General features: G+C 36.6%; 1 protein-coding gene across 1 annotated transcript in view; it reads left to right on the forward strand.

The window, feature by feature from the left end:
- The window catches only part of LOC145987926 (cytochrome P450 4c3-like), a 49,113-nt gene that overhangs the window by 18,246 nt on the left and 12,769 nt on the right, over positions 1-18,098 (forward strand). Inside the window, exons 4-6 of the mRNA XM_083122745.1 lie at positions 6,032-6,217; positions 7,582-7,651; positions 10,660-10,786. Coding sequence (XP_082978871.1) covers positions 6,032-6,217; positions 7,582-7,651; positions 10,660-10,786 — 383 coding nt within the window. The remainder of the gene's footprint in view (positions 1-6,031; positions 6,218-7,581; positions 7,652-10,659; positions 10,787-18,098) is intronic.

Here is an 18,098-nt window from a genome sequence, read left to right on the forward strand (position 1 = left end):
CAAATCTTTGCAATAATTTTCCTAAAACAAAAAAGAACGCAGTTGGTAGAACTAGGTAGTACCATGCACCATATCTCTATACTTTATTTTACCCTTCCAAGAAGCACTATTTATGGTCTCCTTATCTTGAAAGGCAGTTTGTTGTATTTTTCTACTTCTTCTGACAACCTCACCCCTAACCTTCCAGTAAGGTATTTAAGGGGGAGCCTGTCGGGATCGAGGTCCCTTGAATGCCTCCCCGATGGCGTGGTGGTAACGTCGTTGCCTTGTAATCAAGGGGATCCCGGATTCAATAACCAGTGGAGGCACATATTGGTTCTCATACCACTTTAAACTGTAGGTCCAGTCGCGATCAGCGTATTTGTGTATAAAGTGGACTTATAACAAAAAATCAGACTGAAACTCGAGTTACCTTTAAATCGCTTTGACCTTACTGAAAATATGCATTAATATGCAATATGTACTCAACAGGCAAAACCATGCATTTAAAGGCGATGATATACGCTTAATAGGCAGAAATATGCTCTTAATAGGAGAAAATTTACAATCAGTAGGGAAAAACATGCACATAATTCTGAAATATACCTTTGAATACACATTATAATTAAATATGAAAAATTACACATGAGTCTTGGTTTATTAGAAACCACTTAACTTTGATATAATAAATTTCAATATTGTGACTTCGCAGGAAAGAAAGATTGGTTTTTAACTGGAAACTAAATGTAAAAGTCTTGATTTATATATTGATTGATTGATTGATTTGGTGCTTGAAGTCCACTTTATGCCCAGTAAGGCTAATTCGGACTGGACCTACAGTTTAAAGTGGGATCCTAACCACTATGTGCCTCCACCGGGAATCGGACCCTGGACCCCTTGATTACGCAGCGTCAACGTTCTGATTTATATAGGATACCTAATTTAGATCTGCGGGGGGGGGGGGGGCAAATATAGTGTTTCTGCTACTGAATATAATCTTTCTATCCATCTTCACCTCGTCACCACCACTCGTACTATGTTGGCGATTAGTCAAAAAGTGACAGAAAAGTAACTAAAGATAAAGGAAATACAAACACAAGTATATCTGAGAGCTCGTGAAGTAGAAACGAGGACCCAACAAACCAACGTGTTGATGACCCCTGCACGATTGTTCTTCTACGACACCCCAAATACTTTACTCCCAAACTACAAACAGGTAACACAGTGCCGGATCTACAAGTCGCAAAACCCCGCAGTGAGGGGGGGGGGAGACAAATAAGCTTTTAGGCGGCCCTCAGCCATCGACATAGTAGAGGGTTGGTAAAAAATAAATGTAGTTATTCAAGGGTACAGAAACGAATACAATATATACAGGCAAAGGTTAATTTAAAGTCCCCTGTGCATATAGCACCGTGCCATGAAGGCACATTTAGGGTAAGGGGGGTAGGGCCCCACATATTTGCGATACCTGACATCTTGGAGGTGATGTGATCAGCACTACTCTCCGGCCGCCTTATTTGAGGCTGGTTGGGCAATGGAGCCGATTTATGCGAGGACAAAGCCGGAAGAATTCCGACCTTAGATCGATCACCCATCCCGGGTCTCCCGCGTGGTAGTCAGACTAGAATCAAATCAGGCTAGAATTTCACGAGAAATGCAGTGGTGAAGGTTTCTTCAACCTATCTTTAATCAGGAAAAAGTTACGACTGCATGATTGTAACAAATGCATCATTTTCCATGTGTGAAAAAACATTGTCATATATATATCACATCACCACGGGCGCTGAAACCTTGGGGGGAGGGGCAGGGTGCCAGGGCCCCTCCAGTTTTCGTTTGGCCCCAACCTATAAGGGGTCCAATGCATAACTTTCAACATGTTACATAACTTTTACACACAGAAACTTCACACACAACAGGTCGGAAATTACGTAGGATTCAGCTCTGAAATGGGCAAAATCAATAATATGGAGGCCTCTCTGATGGAGTAGTGGTAACGCCGTCGCCTTGTAATCAAGGGGTCGACGGTTCGATACCCGGTGGAGGCAAGTGGCACAGTGGTTCGGATCATATTTTAAACTGTAAGTTCAGTCCCGATTAGCCTTTCTGTACATAATGTTGACTTAAAACAACAATTCAATTGATCAATCAATTCAATAATGTGGGACTACCACTCAGTTGGAGTGTCTTTCTTGTGCTTGTGCGTTTACTATTTCACTATTTCCTTTTTTAATCCGACAATGAATTAAGGAAAACGCACGGCATATTATGAATGAATATGTGCGAGAATATAAGAAAGAGCATGGGGATACTGTAGTCTTCATGCTCTTCAATGAGCCAGTCCCATTGCAAAATAGTCTAACCTGTTTCTATCATGACCAATTGTACCCAGCCTAAATGCATTACTTTTCATAGGGGTGTTAAGGGACTTTTGAATCACCCTGTAGGCCCTTGTATGCGACTTTGTCAACATGAGATCAAGAATTACACACGCGCGCACACACACACAAAACACACACACATGTGAAGGTGGGTAGGCAGATAGGGCCTTTGCTAATTTTTTTGCGAGGGGGCCCAAGATTTATAGATCCGGCACTGAGGTAACACTTGAATTGACCAAAGCATATGGTTTGTAGTAATCGTCGTGTGCTCTGTAACCTTGAATAAGATAACGACAAATATGATTCATGCATCTTGAATCACGTGATTTTCTTTCCTACACTGATAGGCGAAGTAAGGTTCACAAAGGACAGTAATTATCTGATGACAAATCGTCTACTGTCTGCAATGACAAGTTGTTGAAAGTCAAAACAACAGGTAATATAGACCATGAATCCTTCATCGCATTGTTGAACACTGTAATTTAAGAGATTAGTTTGAAAAACAAGTGTTAATTAGGGAATTTTCACAACAGTATTATACAACAAGCAGTTCAAAGACACATGGGTATACTCAGACTTTTTCAAGGTGGAGCAAACGAACCTCTTTCCCAGAGAAACAAACACTTTTTCCAGGGGAAGTAATGCTTTATTTTGAATTATTTGAAAAGGGAATAATATATTTTTTTACTTTCCACGTAGAAGAACACAAAGAACGGCAATAAATTTTACACAACTTATTTTCCAGGAAGGTCAAGTGCTTATATGTATAAGCGAAGGTCATGTGTAGATATTACAAGTAACCTGGCAATCTCACCTTTTTCTTCTGTCAGAGTTCTATGCGTTGTACATATTTGGGAGCTCATGGAACGGCACTCTTTCTCCTGTACTGTTCTATTAACGATGTGCTGTCTATTCGTCTGCTCGTCCTTATCAGTTTAGCATTGTCGACACCGTTCATCATGCTGGTATTCGTCTATGTTCAGGTGATTTTTTCCTGTCTTCAGATTGTTTGTGGAAGCATCGAAGCCGTCGTTTTCTTTATGAAGACAAATACTTATTCTTAACTCCTACCTCTCTCAATGCCTCATCATCCACCATACCATACTGTCTTTGACGAAAGAACGCTGCTTATGTACCACCTACATCCTCGTGCCACACTACTATTCGGTGTTCATGCCGACGAGATACTTTCAGCATTTGGTTTAGATAGCGATCTGCCTAGCTTATCTGCACTTATTCCATCTCTCCCCACTTAGGAATTTCCTGCAACTTACATTGACCTGTATCTAACTGCCTTCTCAAAGGCAGGAACGCTAATGGACAAATACCGGCAAAGATTTCTATAGCTTCGGCCACAGTAACCCCGTTTTACCATTTCAATTAAGATGGGTCCAAATCTGTCAAATCAGTTGACTGCGCCTTTGTTCTCGACCCCGAAACTTGCATTCTCTTTTAACATCCTACCTGTTCCATCTACACGTCACAACTCTATGCAGTCTTAAAGGCACTGAGCTTTGCAGATTTTGCACTTACAGAGTGTCTGCATTTGTAATGATTCACTTAGTGTGCTCCAGAGTCTGAAATCACTCTCTTCCCATAGTATAACAATTTTTTTGAAGACTTGTGTGTTCATCTGGCAGTGCTGAAGTGCGCTTCTGCTGCGTCCATAGTCACGTGGATATCAATGCGAATGAAGCTGCTGCAAACTCTGCTGATGCAGACGGCGATGTCCTGGTCCACCTTCTGTCAGCGAGGGACCCGCAGAATGTATTTCGTTATTCCTTTCTTCACACTTGGAAGGAAGAAAAAAATGAGGTCACGGAGAAAGGTTGGGAGCTATGAAGCTAACCCTTGGTTCACGGCATTCCTCGTACCGTCCCAACTGTCGAAAACACGTATGTCATTTTAACTCGGTTCCGCACCGGACAAAACTGTCTCACACATGGTCATTTGTTTCAAGGGCTGTACCCACCCAGTATATCGTGTATTAGCGTTGTTTTAAGTGTTCGGGATATTCTTATAGAGTGTGTCGATATTAAAAACTCAAACAAACTTTTAACCAGGGTCGTTAAAGGTCCAAGAACCAATAAATTTCAATGGGTTCTATTGGGTTCCGATGCCGGACCGGAACCGGAAACATTTAAATTCAGTACAAGTTGCATATTGTTTCATTTAGAGAAAAGGTTCCTGGACCGTATTTAAATTGATCCGGAAGAAGGTTCCTGGGCCGATCTAGAAACCAAGTTACGGTTGCTGATTTTCTCTCCTGGACCGGAATTGAATATATGTAACATTCCTGGACATTTAACAACCCTGCCTTTAACCTTCTATGAATGTGTGGTATCTCTCAATGTAAGAAGTTGAATTTCCACACTGGAGAAAACTGATTTTTCTAAGCAATATTAAAATTGGCCATCCTCTTTTTCCCTTGGACTGTTCAGTTTCAGAGTATTGATACCATTTGCAACTTTCATACATATTGAAATTGATGATTCTAGATAATTTACGAGAGGCGCGAGAGAAGGGGATTTTTTTCTGAATGGACGTGCCCCCTGGTCAAACTTTTAGCATTGCCACTGTGACTGAGTTCTTTAGTATCCGATGATATACTCACGACTGCAACGTCAAATAGAAATTAATTATAAAGTTGAGATAATACGTATTTGTGATATGTGACAGTATTGAGATGATGAACAGTTGTGTCAAAAAAAATTATTATGGTCCTGCTATTAATGCTTAGCCTCAGTTCAACCTTAATACTGTTTATAAGTTATACAACTGTGTTAAGTTAGAAATGGTAATCCTTGATTTCTTCTTATTTTATAACTTGTGGTGGATTTTAATCACTTCTCCAGTCATCCATTGCTCTACAATCATGGTTTCTCTCCCCATTTCTTGTTCATGGTAGGGTCAATTAAATAATGACTGTTTTGTGATCTCTAAACACCATTTTTACTTACAGATTCACTTACACTTGTCAAGCTTCCTTTTGAATAGCTGAAACATATTTACATCAACTGTTGTCTACACTATAATCATCATAACCATCCTATATCGTTTCGGGTTTTCGATACAGGAATCATTTTTTGATGCTTTCAAGTAGCTCCCAAGTTGTTCTCAAGAAGCTGGGTCCATCCCGAAGCTGGCTGATCGAAACAGGACCGCTCACATCGCAGATAGCAGCAGTCCTAATATAGCGCTAGCCATTCATCTAAGTAGTTGCTGTAATATACGAATTACCCGCCTCACTTTCTTGCATGTCACACACATATTACTGTTCCATATAATTTGATTGAATTTGATTTAATCTATTTTTCGTCAGTTTTCTGCCACATTTCGGTTAACTGTAAAGATGCGGATGAAGTGCATGAAGGGACAATCACGAACACATGTGAACGACACAGCAGAAAGGATTGTTCTGATAGTGGAATACAGGCGCCAGAGCTTCGTCGATCTGCTAAATTGCAGCTATCTGGGTGCACTACGTGGAAATAGGGTACTTTTCAAGAGGTCATCCCTTCACTCACTGTTCCATATCCATCTCTTAATACTTTTAAGTTGCCTTCTTCTTTTTTACCTCCATAATCTCACTGCCATATGCTAGTCTTATAAGAGTTCTATAAAGTGCAGGAAAGATTATGAGACTCAATATATTCGCACTGATTTATTTACAGGTCAGAAATGGCACTCCCACAGGAAGATCTTGACACCGAGTTTTCACTTCAAGATCCTCGACCAGTTCGTCGACGTCTTCAACAAGTGCTCTGAGATTCTCATCAAAAACCTCGCTGAGGACTCTTCGTTATCGGGCTTCAACATTTTGCCTCGTATTGCCCTGTGTACATTGGATATTATACTGGGTAAGGTTTTCTCTTTACAACTTAATGAGAACTTGGGGTTGTATGGGGATTGCACCAATAACCGCCAACATTATTATCGTGCACCATACGAATGTATTCACAAGCCTTTATTAACAAGTCAGTCTTCACGAGCGTATAGGAAATGTATATGCTTGACGTGGTATAACAGAGAAACAATCACCTAATCCACTGTTTATGGAGAGTTTTATTGAGAACTTTTCACACCGAAAGCACCCCTGAGGAGCATTGGTTCATGTACATTCAAAGTGCAATATGTTGACATCGCACATATATATGTATGTATTTTTTATTTTATTTATTTATTTATTTATTTATTTGTATATATCAATTTGGCACTATGATTTTCATAATAGTATAACAATTGTATAATGCGATTTAAAATCAACGAAACAATTGGTATCTAAGTTCTTATTAAATAGTGGACTAGTGTTGTAAAAGTACAATATTATAGAGTGTATACAATCTAAATTTATTTTTTTAATAAAATTATTTAATTCCTCAAATTCTTTAACTGAATAAAATGTATATTCCTATAGCAATTTTTTCACCTTACTTTTAAAGACCGTGGTTCTTTCAATACTTTTGTAACAATTTGGTAACGAATTGCATAACTGGATGCCTGTGAAAAATGGTTCTTTTTGGTATGCAGTTAGCCAAACTTTGGGAATATCATTTTTTTTTTTTATCTGGTATTGTAATTGTGAGTGGCTATATTCTTTGGATAGTTCGATTTCGTTTCGTGTATAAAAGTAAGTGTTTCAAGAATGTATAAACTTTGAAGTGGTAATATGCGAAGTTTCCATGTATCAGTTTGGTGTGCAGACTGGATCAAGACTGTTCTACTGTCATCAGAGTATTCGTGGATCCCTCATCTGCTGCTTTATTTTTGTGGAATTTCCAAAAATGTCCGTATGAAACCAACACCAGCCGTCCCGCAAGAAAATAATGTCTTCAACTTTGTAAAGACAACTATGGTTCTCTCCGTCAAGCCTTTCAGAACAAGCAAAGTTTAAGATAAACAAAAAGGCCTGAACATTTGCTGGGAAAATTTATAGAACTGAATAATCTTATTTGAAATTCTCAGTTTTGAAATCTCATAATAACTCGTGGATTGACCAACATTGGCTTCAATAGTATTCAATATATAGAAATATTTTTCTCCCCAAGAAATATTTAAAAAATACAGGTATTTTTTGAAAAACTTCTCTGATTTCTTCCATATTTTGCAAACATTGAATTCAGAACCACATTGCTAAAGATGTCACAACCTATGATTCTTAAAATCGATATGAATAATTTTATTATTGTTTAAACATAATACTTACCATATTCTTCTCTTGCAGAGACAGCAATGGGAATCAGTCTAAATATTCAAAACAACAAAGATTCCGAATATGTAAAAGCTACGAGTAGGTGAGTAGTGACCAGATATTGTTATTAGTTTACATTGAATTTACATTGACTAATTAGCATAGGTTACATCAAATATTACGAGGGCCAGGCAATAAAGAATGAGAATGCATACATTACTCATTGTTTAAATGTGTGGGGCAAGGCTACGTATTTTTCGCGATTATTAGGGGTACGAGGGAAAGATTTCTTTGGTCCGAACAGGATCTGTTTTTTGAGTTGGTGTTTGAAGTCCACTTTTATGCACAGTAAGGCTAATCGGGACTGGACCTACAGTTTAAAGTGGAATCCGAACCACTATGTGCCTCCACCGGGTATCGAACCCGGGACCCCTTGATTACAAGGCGACAACGCTACCACTGCGCCATCGGGGAGGCCTAACAGGATCTGTAAGATAAATATTTCAGATACAGTGCTAAAAGAACATTCTATCCTAAAACTGTTCAACAAGAAAACAAAAACAAAACAAGACAATACAAGATGGCAGAGAAATAAAATGTTACACATGCATTCTTAGCGATTGTCGGAAACTGTGTTCTGACAAGAAAATATCAATATTTACAGGCAGGTTATTATATAAGTGGGGAAGCCTATAGTAAAAAGACCGCTGTAGAAGAGAGAAACTTGTAGTGTGAATGTGAAAAAGCTTTTCGTTTCGGGTTGGCCGTTGGGTACTCATAGATGAAATTGGTTTACCAAGAATTCGGTTTCAATTTTGCCGTTCGTGATTTTATGCAAACATTTCATGTCTGCTAGTTCGTGACGAGGGTCTGGTGACTGGATATTCAAAATGGACATAATATCTGTTTTATGGAGGTGTCTGAGAGAAGGAATTCTATGGCGAGCAATGGCGAGGAAAAAGCTGAGGACAGAATTAATCCTGGATAGATTAATATTAGAAGCCATAGTCCAGATAGGGGAGCAGTATTCAAGATTGGGGGAGATAAAGTATTTGAAAAATATGCTAATGGATGATTGATTATGAATTTCAGTGAACCTGTACAGAAGACCAAGGAGACGCATGGCTCTTTTAGTAGTATGTGTAATGTGCTCATTGATGTATAGTTTTTCGTTGTTGATGACACCAATATCTCTTTGAGAGGAAACATTTTTGATGGGACTGCTTTCGAGAGTATGAAGATAAAGCACTTTGTTCCTTTTTAAGGAAATGGTGAGGCAGAAGCATTTCTGAGGATTCAATTCAAGTTACCACTGGCAACACCACACAAGTAGTTCTGCAAGAGCTTGTTGTAGGATCAGTGAATTGCGTTCAGATGAAATTTCATTGAAGAGTTTACAGTCATCGGCAAAAAGATGTATGCCCAGGTGGCAGATTAGTTAGTACAACGCGGTACGACGCCAGGGGTTCCGAGTTCGAATCCCGGCGTGGACGTAGATGTTTGTGAGTGTCTATTCACCAATTTCATCATATCATCACTCATCTCTATCTTTGCAAATTAGCCAAAAGTGGCACAAAAAGCGAAGTAACATGAAGCAAATCAACAACAAGAAAGATAAGTAGATTTATGGAAAGAGAAGATAGTCTGTCGGGCAGATCATCCATGTAAAGATGAAACAAAGGTGGGCCTAAGACACTCCCCTGAGGGACACCAGACAGGACAGGTAGAAAGGTGCGAGAGAAGCTAGAAAGGATAACACGCTGCTTTCGTGGATTCAGATAGTATTTTAGCAAAGATAGAAATTTACCATGTACGTTAAATCTGGATTGTAAATTATGAAGAAGGGGATTATAAAGAAATTGAAGTAAAGTGCTCTCCTGTGATTTGCACCACACTTTCTTAATCTCGGCCGAGCGGGGTGTCTTTACCCCCTCCCCCTCCAGAGTTTTCTCCAGGTACCCACTTTATACGACGCTGGATGTGCGCCGGAGTCACTTGAACAGGTTGAAAATGTCCCGGTTCTCGAACCCGGGTCTCTCGCATGGTAGTAGAAGGAGATTATGGTTAATTTTATCGATACAGACATTCACGACGGGGAAAATCGTCATTTTTGGACCAATTGGGGAAATTTTCAAAAGGCGAATGTTCGAAATTTCCAGGCACTGTAAAAATTTCGATTCAAAACATTATCGCCCCTCTCTGAAGTGATGTTTCTTCATTCAGGATTAAAAACTGTCATTTACGAGAGGTTTCTGACACTCCTATTACAGAAATCGTCGAAAATTAACCACTTTTAAAAACGATCATTTTTTCTTGTTGCGAGTAAATGACGACGTCACAGGGAAAGTCGTTTTATGTGTTAATATTTGCGGAGTGTGAATCCATTGTGCAAGTGAATTCCGCCATAGGTTCAGCACCCAGGTGCCTCGTCATAAGCACATTTTAAACTTGGAATCTTCCTCTATCCAATGATGTGCGTATTATGTTCCTGTCGTTTATAGTTTGTTGGAAATAACATTTTGAAATCTGCTCCTTCTTTTTTGACTAACCCGGTGAAAGGTGAAATATTTGTGGAAGATGTAAACAGATAAAAGACAAACTGTTCTATGACGAAAAACTACCGGTTCTCATGCAACCAATAGTGAGTTAGGTGGGAAACGCTTTTTTCAGAATGATAAATTGCAATTCTAAGGTAATTGCAGTGTAAGGATCAGACGATGAATGTAAAATAATGGTTACATGCCATGCCGGTTGTCATTTATGAACACTCAATTAAATCAAAAGAGATTATTTTTATTCAGTTTTTACGTAATTGTATTAAGAGAGCACTGAAGTTAAAAAAAATAGAAGGAAAGCATATTAGGTATTTTTGTATAAATTGCCTCACTTTGGATTCTGCCTGTTGGTGAGAAAACGATAGATGACACGAAGGAATACACAAACTGATAAAGGTGATCGGTGTGTAAGGGTACTATTTCAATCCATACCGATCAGTGACCCGAAAACCGTATACAGTAATTATGAGCTTATTGTTGTCTCTCATGTTTTAATATCTTTAGAAACATTTGTAGTTCAAAAATTATATTCAATTACCGTGCCCTTTATTTTCAGAATTGCTGATATAATACACAAGAGACACTTTAACATATGGCTCCGACCAGATTTTTTATTCAATTTTAGTAAGTACAAAAAGGAAGAAGCTGATTGTTTGAAGATTCTGCATGGGCTAAGCATGAGAGTAAGTATGCAAAACAACTCTTTATGTATATCAGGGTGCGAAATCACTGAAGATTGGTGGGGGGAAGGAGCACACACACATACGATATATTATATCCGCTGTCCTTTATTTAAAAGTCGATTGCAAATTGAAGATTTTAATACACTAATAATACTATGAAGATGAACAATGATTTGTGTGACTAAGGGGGAAGGGGCAAAAATTAAGGGACTTTAAGAAGATAATAGTTTCTTATATAGAATTCACATCTAAATGCTATTACATGTTTTATTAACATATTTATATATTCTGCGGTAGCTGACCGAATGGCAGTGAGGAATTGAGAAGAAATAACAGGTCAGACTAATTTCGGTGTTCTGGGGATTCCTGGGTTCAGGGATGAGGCTCCTTGTTGTCCGTTCTTTGTCTTTCTTTTCTATATTATTCCAGTAAAGTATATTAGACTCCCATAATTGTTTAAGTTTGTTGTTAGAACAAAACTTCCCCCAACTCGAAAATGTTTGGTGGGGGGGATTTCAGGACAAGATCTTTGGTGAGGTAGAATTCCCCCCTGTCCTCCCTCGGGATTTCGCACCCTCCTCCATAAGTTGATATGAAATCGTATGTTCTTGAAAAGGAATTTTAGAACTTTAAGAAGAAATATTTTTGTGCTGTATAGAATTTTACACAAGTAATGTGCATTGGTGTATTAAGCATTTTACATGAGACAAGACTAATTGTTTATTTATTATTATTATTATTATTATAATTTATTATTTCAGGACTAATAACATAATTTCCTCCTATTTCTTTACTAAAACATTCTCTGCCTCACCCCCTCACCTTTGAGTGACAGCTACGTACGCCTGTGTATATCTCGGACACATCAGCATGTGGCTGCGTCTTTAAGGTGGTCAGTGCTGATATTGGGACTACTCGACTTGGTCACTTACTTCAGTGAATAATTGACGCACTATTGTAAATTTGAGTAGTATAATTGTTTACGTTCAAAGTCACACTTGGTACGAGGCTTATTATTTTTATTAATTTAACCACAATGGAAAACCTATTTTGACGATGTTTTTGTCGATTTTATACTATTGCAAATCTCTGTTTTTTCATCTCACACTTCGTAAGAGTGTCATAATTTCTTTCGAGTTAAAGTACGTAACACCTACACCCGCGCACACCCACGCACACCTACACCCACCCACACACACCCACGCACACCCACGCACACCTACACCCACCCACGGACACCCACGCACACCAACGCACACCCACACCCACCTACGTACACCCACGTTATGCAACAAGTTATTACGCAATGTTTACGCAACAAGTTATTACGCAGACCCGTATCTAGCGTGTTGTTGGTTATGGCGTAATGGGTGTCTTCTGATTGACTTACTGTTTCGGATGTTTTCATCCGCGCTTAGGTTACTTAAAGGGTTCTCGCATTACAGATCAGTCATTATCGTGTGAGTGTTTGAAGAGTACGGATGTGTTGTTGCAGTGTTAAAAGTTAAGTATTTAATTTATTTTAAAGCTACATACTATTTATTATTTTAAGATTACAAAAGTGTATCAAGTGATTTTTTTTCATAGTAATTTCAATCAGATTGAGATTTGATGTGATCAGATGTTACTTGTTGTCTCCGGAAATTCTGTATAAATAACATAGCTGAAAATTTTATCGCAATAGCTACAATTATTTTATTTTGAAGGTACTTCAAGTTGTTTTTTCACACAGATTGAATTTGTATGAATTTGTATTTGTATTGAATTTTGTATTTTTCCCCGAGAAAATTTATATATAAATCCCAGAGTTGAAAAAAATATTATAATTATAACTATTGTCTTTTAAGTTACATTCTATCAATTATTGTAACTTTAAAAGTGTTTTTTTTTCTGGTAAATAGAATCTTATTGAATTTTGACTTGATTGTGTCTTTTATATTTTTCCCCGAGAAAATTTATATATAAATACCGAGAAACTTCTATTTAAATAACACCTTGTAAAAATGACAACTCGTATAACCGACTTACCACTCGAACTGCTGCACAAGATTTTTCTTCATCCCTTTAAGGCTAAAATATTTTCCTAAGGATCTTATTTTCAAATACTCTCAATATCAATGGAAGGGATCAAGTTTTCGCATCCACAGGCAAAATTACTGTTATTGTATATTTTAACTTTTAGTTTCTTAGATATTAAACAAGAAGACAGAGAAAAATTACATGCATTAAACCTTCTTTTTCATTTCCTCTTTAATATCATTTTCATTTTGTAAGTATTAATTAAATTTGGAAACTGGATCAAACAAGTTAGTTTCGACCTGTACTTTTCTCTTTACTAACTTCCTTACTTGCTTTAAAAAAATATTTTAGCATTATTCTCAATTGTATGGCCTTATACAGATCAACTACAGATCAAATTTTTCACATCAGACAGACACTTGAAAAAAAGTGGGAATATAATCAAAATGTCCATCAGCTATTCATTGATTTCAAAAAAGCATATGATTCAGTCAAAAGAGATAAATTATATAATATATTAGTAGAGTTTGGAATACCTAAGAAGCTTGTTAGTATGATAAAAATATGCACCAGTGAAACAGAAAGAAAAATTCGTGTGGGTATTAATATGTCTGACAAATTTACAATTCATGATGGATTAAAACAAGGAGATGCATTATCTCCATTGCTCTTTAATTTTGCCTTAGAATATGCTGTTAGGAAGGTAAAAGAAACTAAAGAAGGACTAAAATTAAATGGTGTGACTCAGTTGTTAGCATATGCAGATGATGTAGACTTACTGGGGGATGATGTGAATACAATTAAGAATAATGCTAAAATATTTTTCAAAACAGCTAAAGAGATAGGTTTGGAAGTTAACAAAGAGAAAACTAAATATATGATTACAGGCCGAAACCAAGTGTTAGGTAATAATCAAAATCTAATTATTGATAACAACTCGTTTGAAATCATTTTCATTTTGTAAGTATTACTTAAATTTGGAAACTGGATCAAACAAGTTAGTTTCGACCTGTACTTTTCTCTTTACTAACTTCCTTACTTGCTTTAAAAAATATTTTAGCATTATTCTTAATTGTATGGCCTTATACAGATCAACTACAGATCAAATTTTTCACATCAGACAGACACTTGAAAAAAAGTGGGAATATAATCAAAATGTCCATCAGCTATTCATTGATTTCAAAAAAGCATATGATTCAGTCAAAAGAGATAAATTATATAATATATTAGTAGAGTTTGGAATACCTAAGAAGCTTGTTAGTATGATAAAAATATGCACCAGTGAAACAGAAAGTAAAATTCGTGTGGGTATTAATATGTCTGACAAATTTACAATTCATGATGGATTAAAACAAGGAGATGCATTATCTCCATTGCTCTTTAATTTTGCCTTAGAATATGCTGTAAGGAAGGTAAAAGAAACTAAAGAAGGACTAAAATTAAATGGTGTGACTCAGTTGTTAGCATATGCAGATGATGTAGACTTACTGGGGGATGATGTGAATACAATTAAGAATAATGCTAAAATATTTTTCAAAACAGCTAAAGAGATAGGTTTGGAAGTTAACAAAGAGAAAACTAAATATATGATTACAGGCCGAAACCAAGTGTTAGGTAATAATCAAAATCTAATTATTCATAACAACTCGTTTGAACCAGTTTCCAAATTCAAATACTTAGGAGTAATATTAACAAATGAAAATTATATTAAAGAGGAAATAAAAAGTAGGCTTAATTCAGGAAATGCATGTTACTTCTCTCTTCATAAACTTTTGTCTTCTCGTTTAATATCTAAGAAACTAAAAGTTAAAATATACAAAACAGTAATTTTGCCTGTAGTATTATATGGATGTGAAACTTGGTCCCTTACATTGAAAGAGGAACATAAATTGAGAGTATTTGAAAGTAAGATCATTAGGAAAATCTTTGTACCTAAAAGGGATGAGGAGACAGGTGAGTGTAGAAGGTTACATAATTTAGAACTACTTAATTTGTATTCATGTCCAGATATTATTAGAATAATTAAATCAAGAAGACTTAGGTGGGCAGGCCTTGTGGCACGAATGGGAGAGGAAAGAGTAGTTCACTGGATTCTTGTTGGGAAACCTGATGGTAAGAGACCTGTAGGAAGGCAAAGACGAAGATGGAGGGACAATGTTGAGATGGACCTAAGGGAAATCGGTAGGGATGGAAAAGAGTATATAGAACTTGCTCAAGATAGGGAAAGATGGAAGGCCTGTGTTGCTGCAGCCATGAACCTTCGGGTTTAAGAAGGCTAGGGAGTTAGTTAGTTAGTTATTCTTAATTGTATTTACATCATCTGCATATGTTAACAGTTGAGTCACAGTACTACGCTAGTTTCTATTACCTTCCTAACAGCATATTCTAAGGCAAAATTAAAAAGCAATAGATATCATGCATGTTTGTTTTATAACCTTTCATGAATTGTACATTTCTCAGACATATTAATAAGATTCTTAGGTATTCCAAATTCGAATAATTTGTCTTTTTAGCATCTTTAACTTCAATCAAGTTAGTTTCTAGAACTCTAGGTTCTGCTCCTACATGAACATTTAAAAAGTCATTAAAGCAATTCTTCCATCTATTTAAAATAGTCAGCCATTTATCATCAAGTTTACTTTAGGTTGCCACCCCATTCTAAATTCATTTGCACCTCTAATACTTTTATTTCAATTGCGTTAATTTTACTTTATAAGTAATCTCTTTTTTTTGTTGTTACTCCTAAACATGCTGTTCCCTAACGACATAAGTCTATTTCTATTAGGTTATGCGAACCATTGCTTACTGTTTTCTTGGTTTATACATTATTTAACTGTTGATTCTATTCTATAATGTACGTACTCCCAATTCTTATTTAAGTCTGTTTAATTTAAATACTGCAGATTAAAAAAAATGTACAATTGTATAGGTTGAGGTTCATTATGTGGCAATAAATTTCATTTTTTAAAAGTTCATTCTATGCCAGGGATTGTATTCTTTTACAGTGGAATGTGCTTTCATAACTAACTCTCTAGCCTTCTTAAACCCAAAGGTTCGTAGCTGCAGCAATACAGGCCTTCCATCTGTCCCTATCTTGAGAAAGATCTATATACTCTTTTTCCATCCCTACCAATTTCCTTTAGGTCCATCTCAATATTGTCCTTCCATCTTCGTCTTGGCCTTCCTATAGGTCTCTTACCATCAGGTTTCCAACAAGAATCCTGTAAACTCCTCTTTCCTCTCCCATTCGTGCCACATAGCCTGTCCACCTAAGTCTTCTAATAATATCTGGACATAAATATAAATTATGTAGTTCTAAATTATGTAACCTTCTCCACTAACCTGCCATCTCATCCCTTTTAGGTCCAAATATTTTCCTAACAATCTTATTTTCAAATACTCTCAATTTATGTTCCTCTTTCAATATAATAGACCAAGTTTCACATCCATATAATACTACAGGTAAAATTACTGTTTTGGGCCTCCCCGATGGCGCAGTGGTAGCGTCGTCGCCTTGTAGTCAAGGGGTCCAGGGTTCGATACCCGGTGGAGGCACATGGCACAGTGGTTCGGATCCCACTTTAAACCGTAGGTCCAGTCCCGATTAGCCTTACTGTGCATAAAGTGGGCTTAAAACACCAACTCAAACCAAGACCAAACCAAAATTACTGTTTTGTATATTTTTTTTACTTTTAGTTTCTTAGAGAGAAGTAACATACATTTCCTGAATTAAGCCTAATTTTTATTTTATTTCCTCTTTAATATAATTTTCATTTGTTAATATTTCTCTTAAATATTTGAATTTAGAAACTAGTTTAATTAAGTTGTTATCATGTGCTTTCATTAGATATTAAATTTAGAATTTTTCAATTAAACAAAATAGGTTTGTTAAAAAAATAATCGTTAGTTCATATGATATTATTTCTTGTGATGCATGTTTGTTGTCCGTGTTGATGTTTTTGTGTTTGTTTTAACAGGATTCGAATTCTTGAAGGGAGAGAAGAGGGGATTAAGTTTTTCGAGAATATGACGCATTCCATGTGTATAAGTAATTACATTTTTTAATAGAAAGCGTATCTCTTATCAATATTTCATGAGATTTGGTCACCTGCAAAAGTTAATCCGTTTATCTCCTTGTTCTATCACAATAAGAAACTCAAAATGTAAAATTTTCCTTATCCTCTGCTTACACATTTTCTCTTTTTACACAATCTCTATCTCGATCAATTATATCCCTACCTCTTAGAAACATGTTCCCTACCTTCTTTAAATGTACAACAGTCGCAGCAATAGACAAAAAAGCGAAGTAAAATAAAGCAATTTAATCAATTAAACACCACAAGAATAAATTTACGCTGTGTGCTTGTGTTAAAACTCTAAACAACATCCATAAACTAAAGTCACCTTCTTTGGAAAAATGATTGCAATTAAGAAATTATTAGCCCCGTCTAGTTCGCTACACTTTTAGACATATGGTGCATCCCAGCGCCAGGCAAGTGCAGTAGAACTGTATTCAACCAAATAGACGAATAGCTGTATTCAAGTTCAAAAAATTCAACAATTGCCTCTGCTTTAAACATTCATTTGTTTAGTTAGCTCGCACCATGTAACCATACACCACACACCATACCGCTCCAGAACGTAGTATTACACATGCAGACACCAAATACACTACTTACCACCAAATCAACAAGATAGATGAGTTAATGTTGCACTGTGTAACCGTTTATCTATGGTGTAAAAACTAGACGCACATAAGTAGTAAGAATATATTATATTTATAACCTCAATTTACTAATCGGGAAAATTACCCTTAGCGAACCAATCAACACAATTCACGTGACAGGAAGAAAGTTCGCGCCTCAGTCAATGCAATGAGTTGTGTGATGATGCTGTCTGTTTCCGCGTTTGACTCATACCAGTCGTCCGTATATCGTCTCCTTCCTTCCCTCGCCTCATGAAGCTCGTCCATCCTATCGGCCAACTTTTTGCCTGCAGCCCGAAAAAGAGAATCTGGATTCTGCAAGTTTTTCATACCGCTATTTTGCTTAAGTCGACGAGCCTCGTAACATCCTCACCTCCGTCGAATGTATACGCAAAAATCTTGTGCAGCATTTCTAGTGGTGAGTCGGTTATACGAGTTATTTTTACAAGGTGTTATTTAAATTGAAGTTTCTCGGTATTTATATATAAATTTTCTCGGGGAAAAATACAAAAGACACAATCAAGTCAAAATTCAATAAGATTCTATTTACTAGAAAAAAAAAAACACTTTTAAACTTACAATAATTGA

This window comes from Lepisma saccharinum, chromosome 5 (genome assembly GCF_977018435.1).
Source record: "Lepisma saccharinum chromosome 5, izLepSacc3.1, whole genome shotgun sequence".
Lineage (NCBI taxonomy): Eukaryota > Metazoa > Arthropoda > Insecta > Zygentoma > Lepismatidae > Lepisma > Lepisma saccharinum.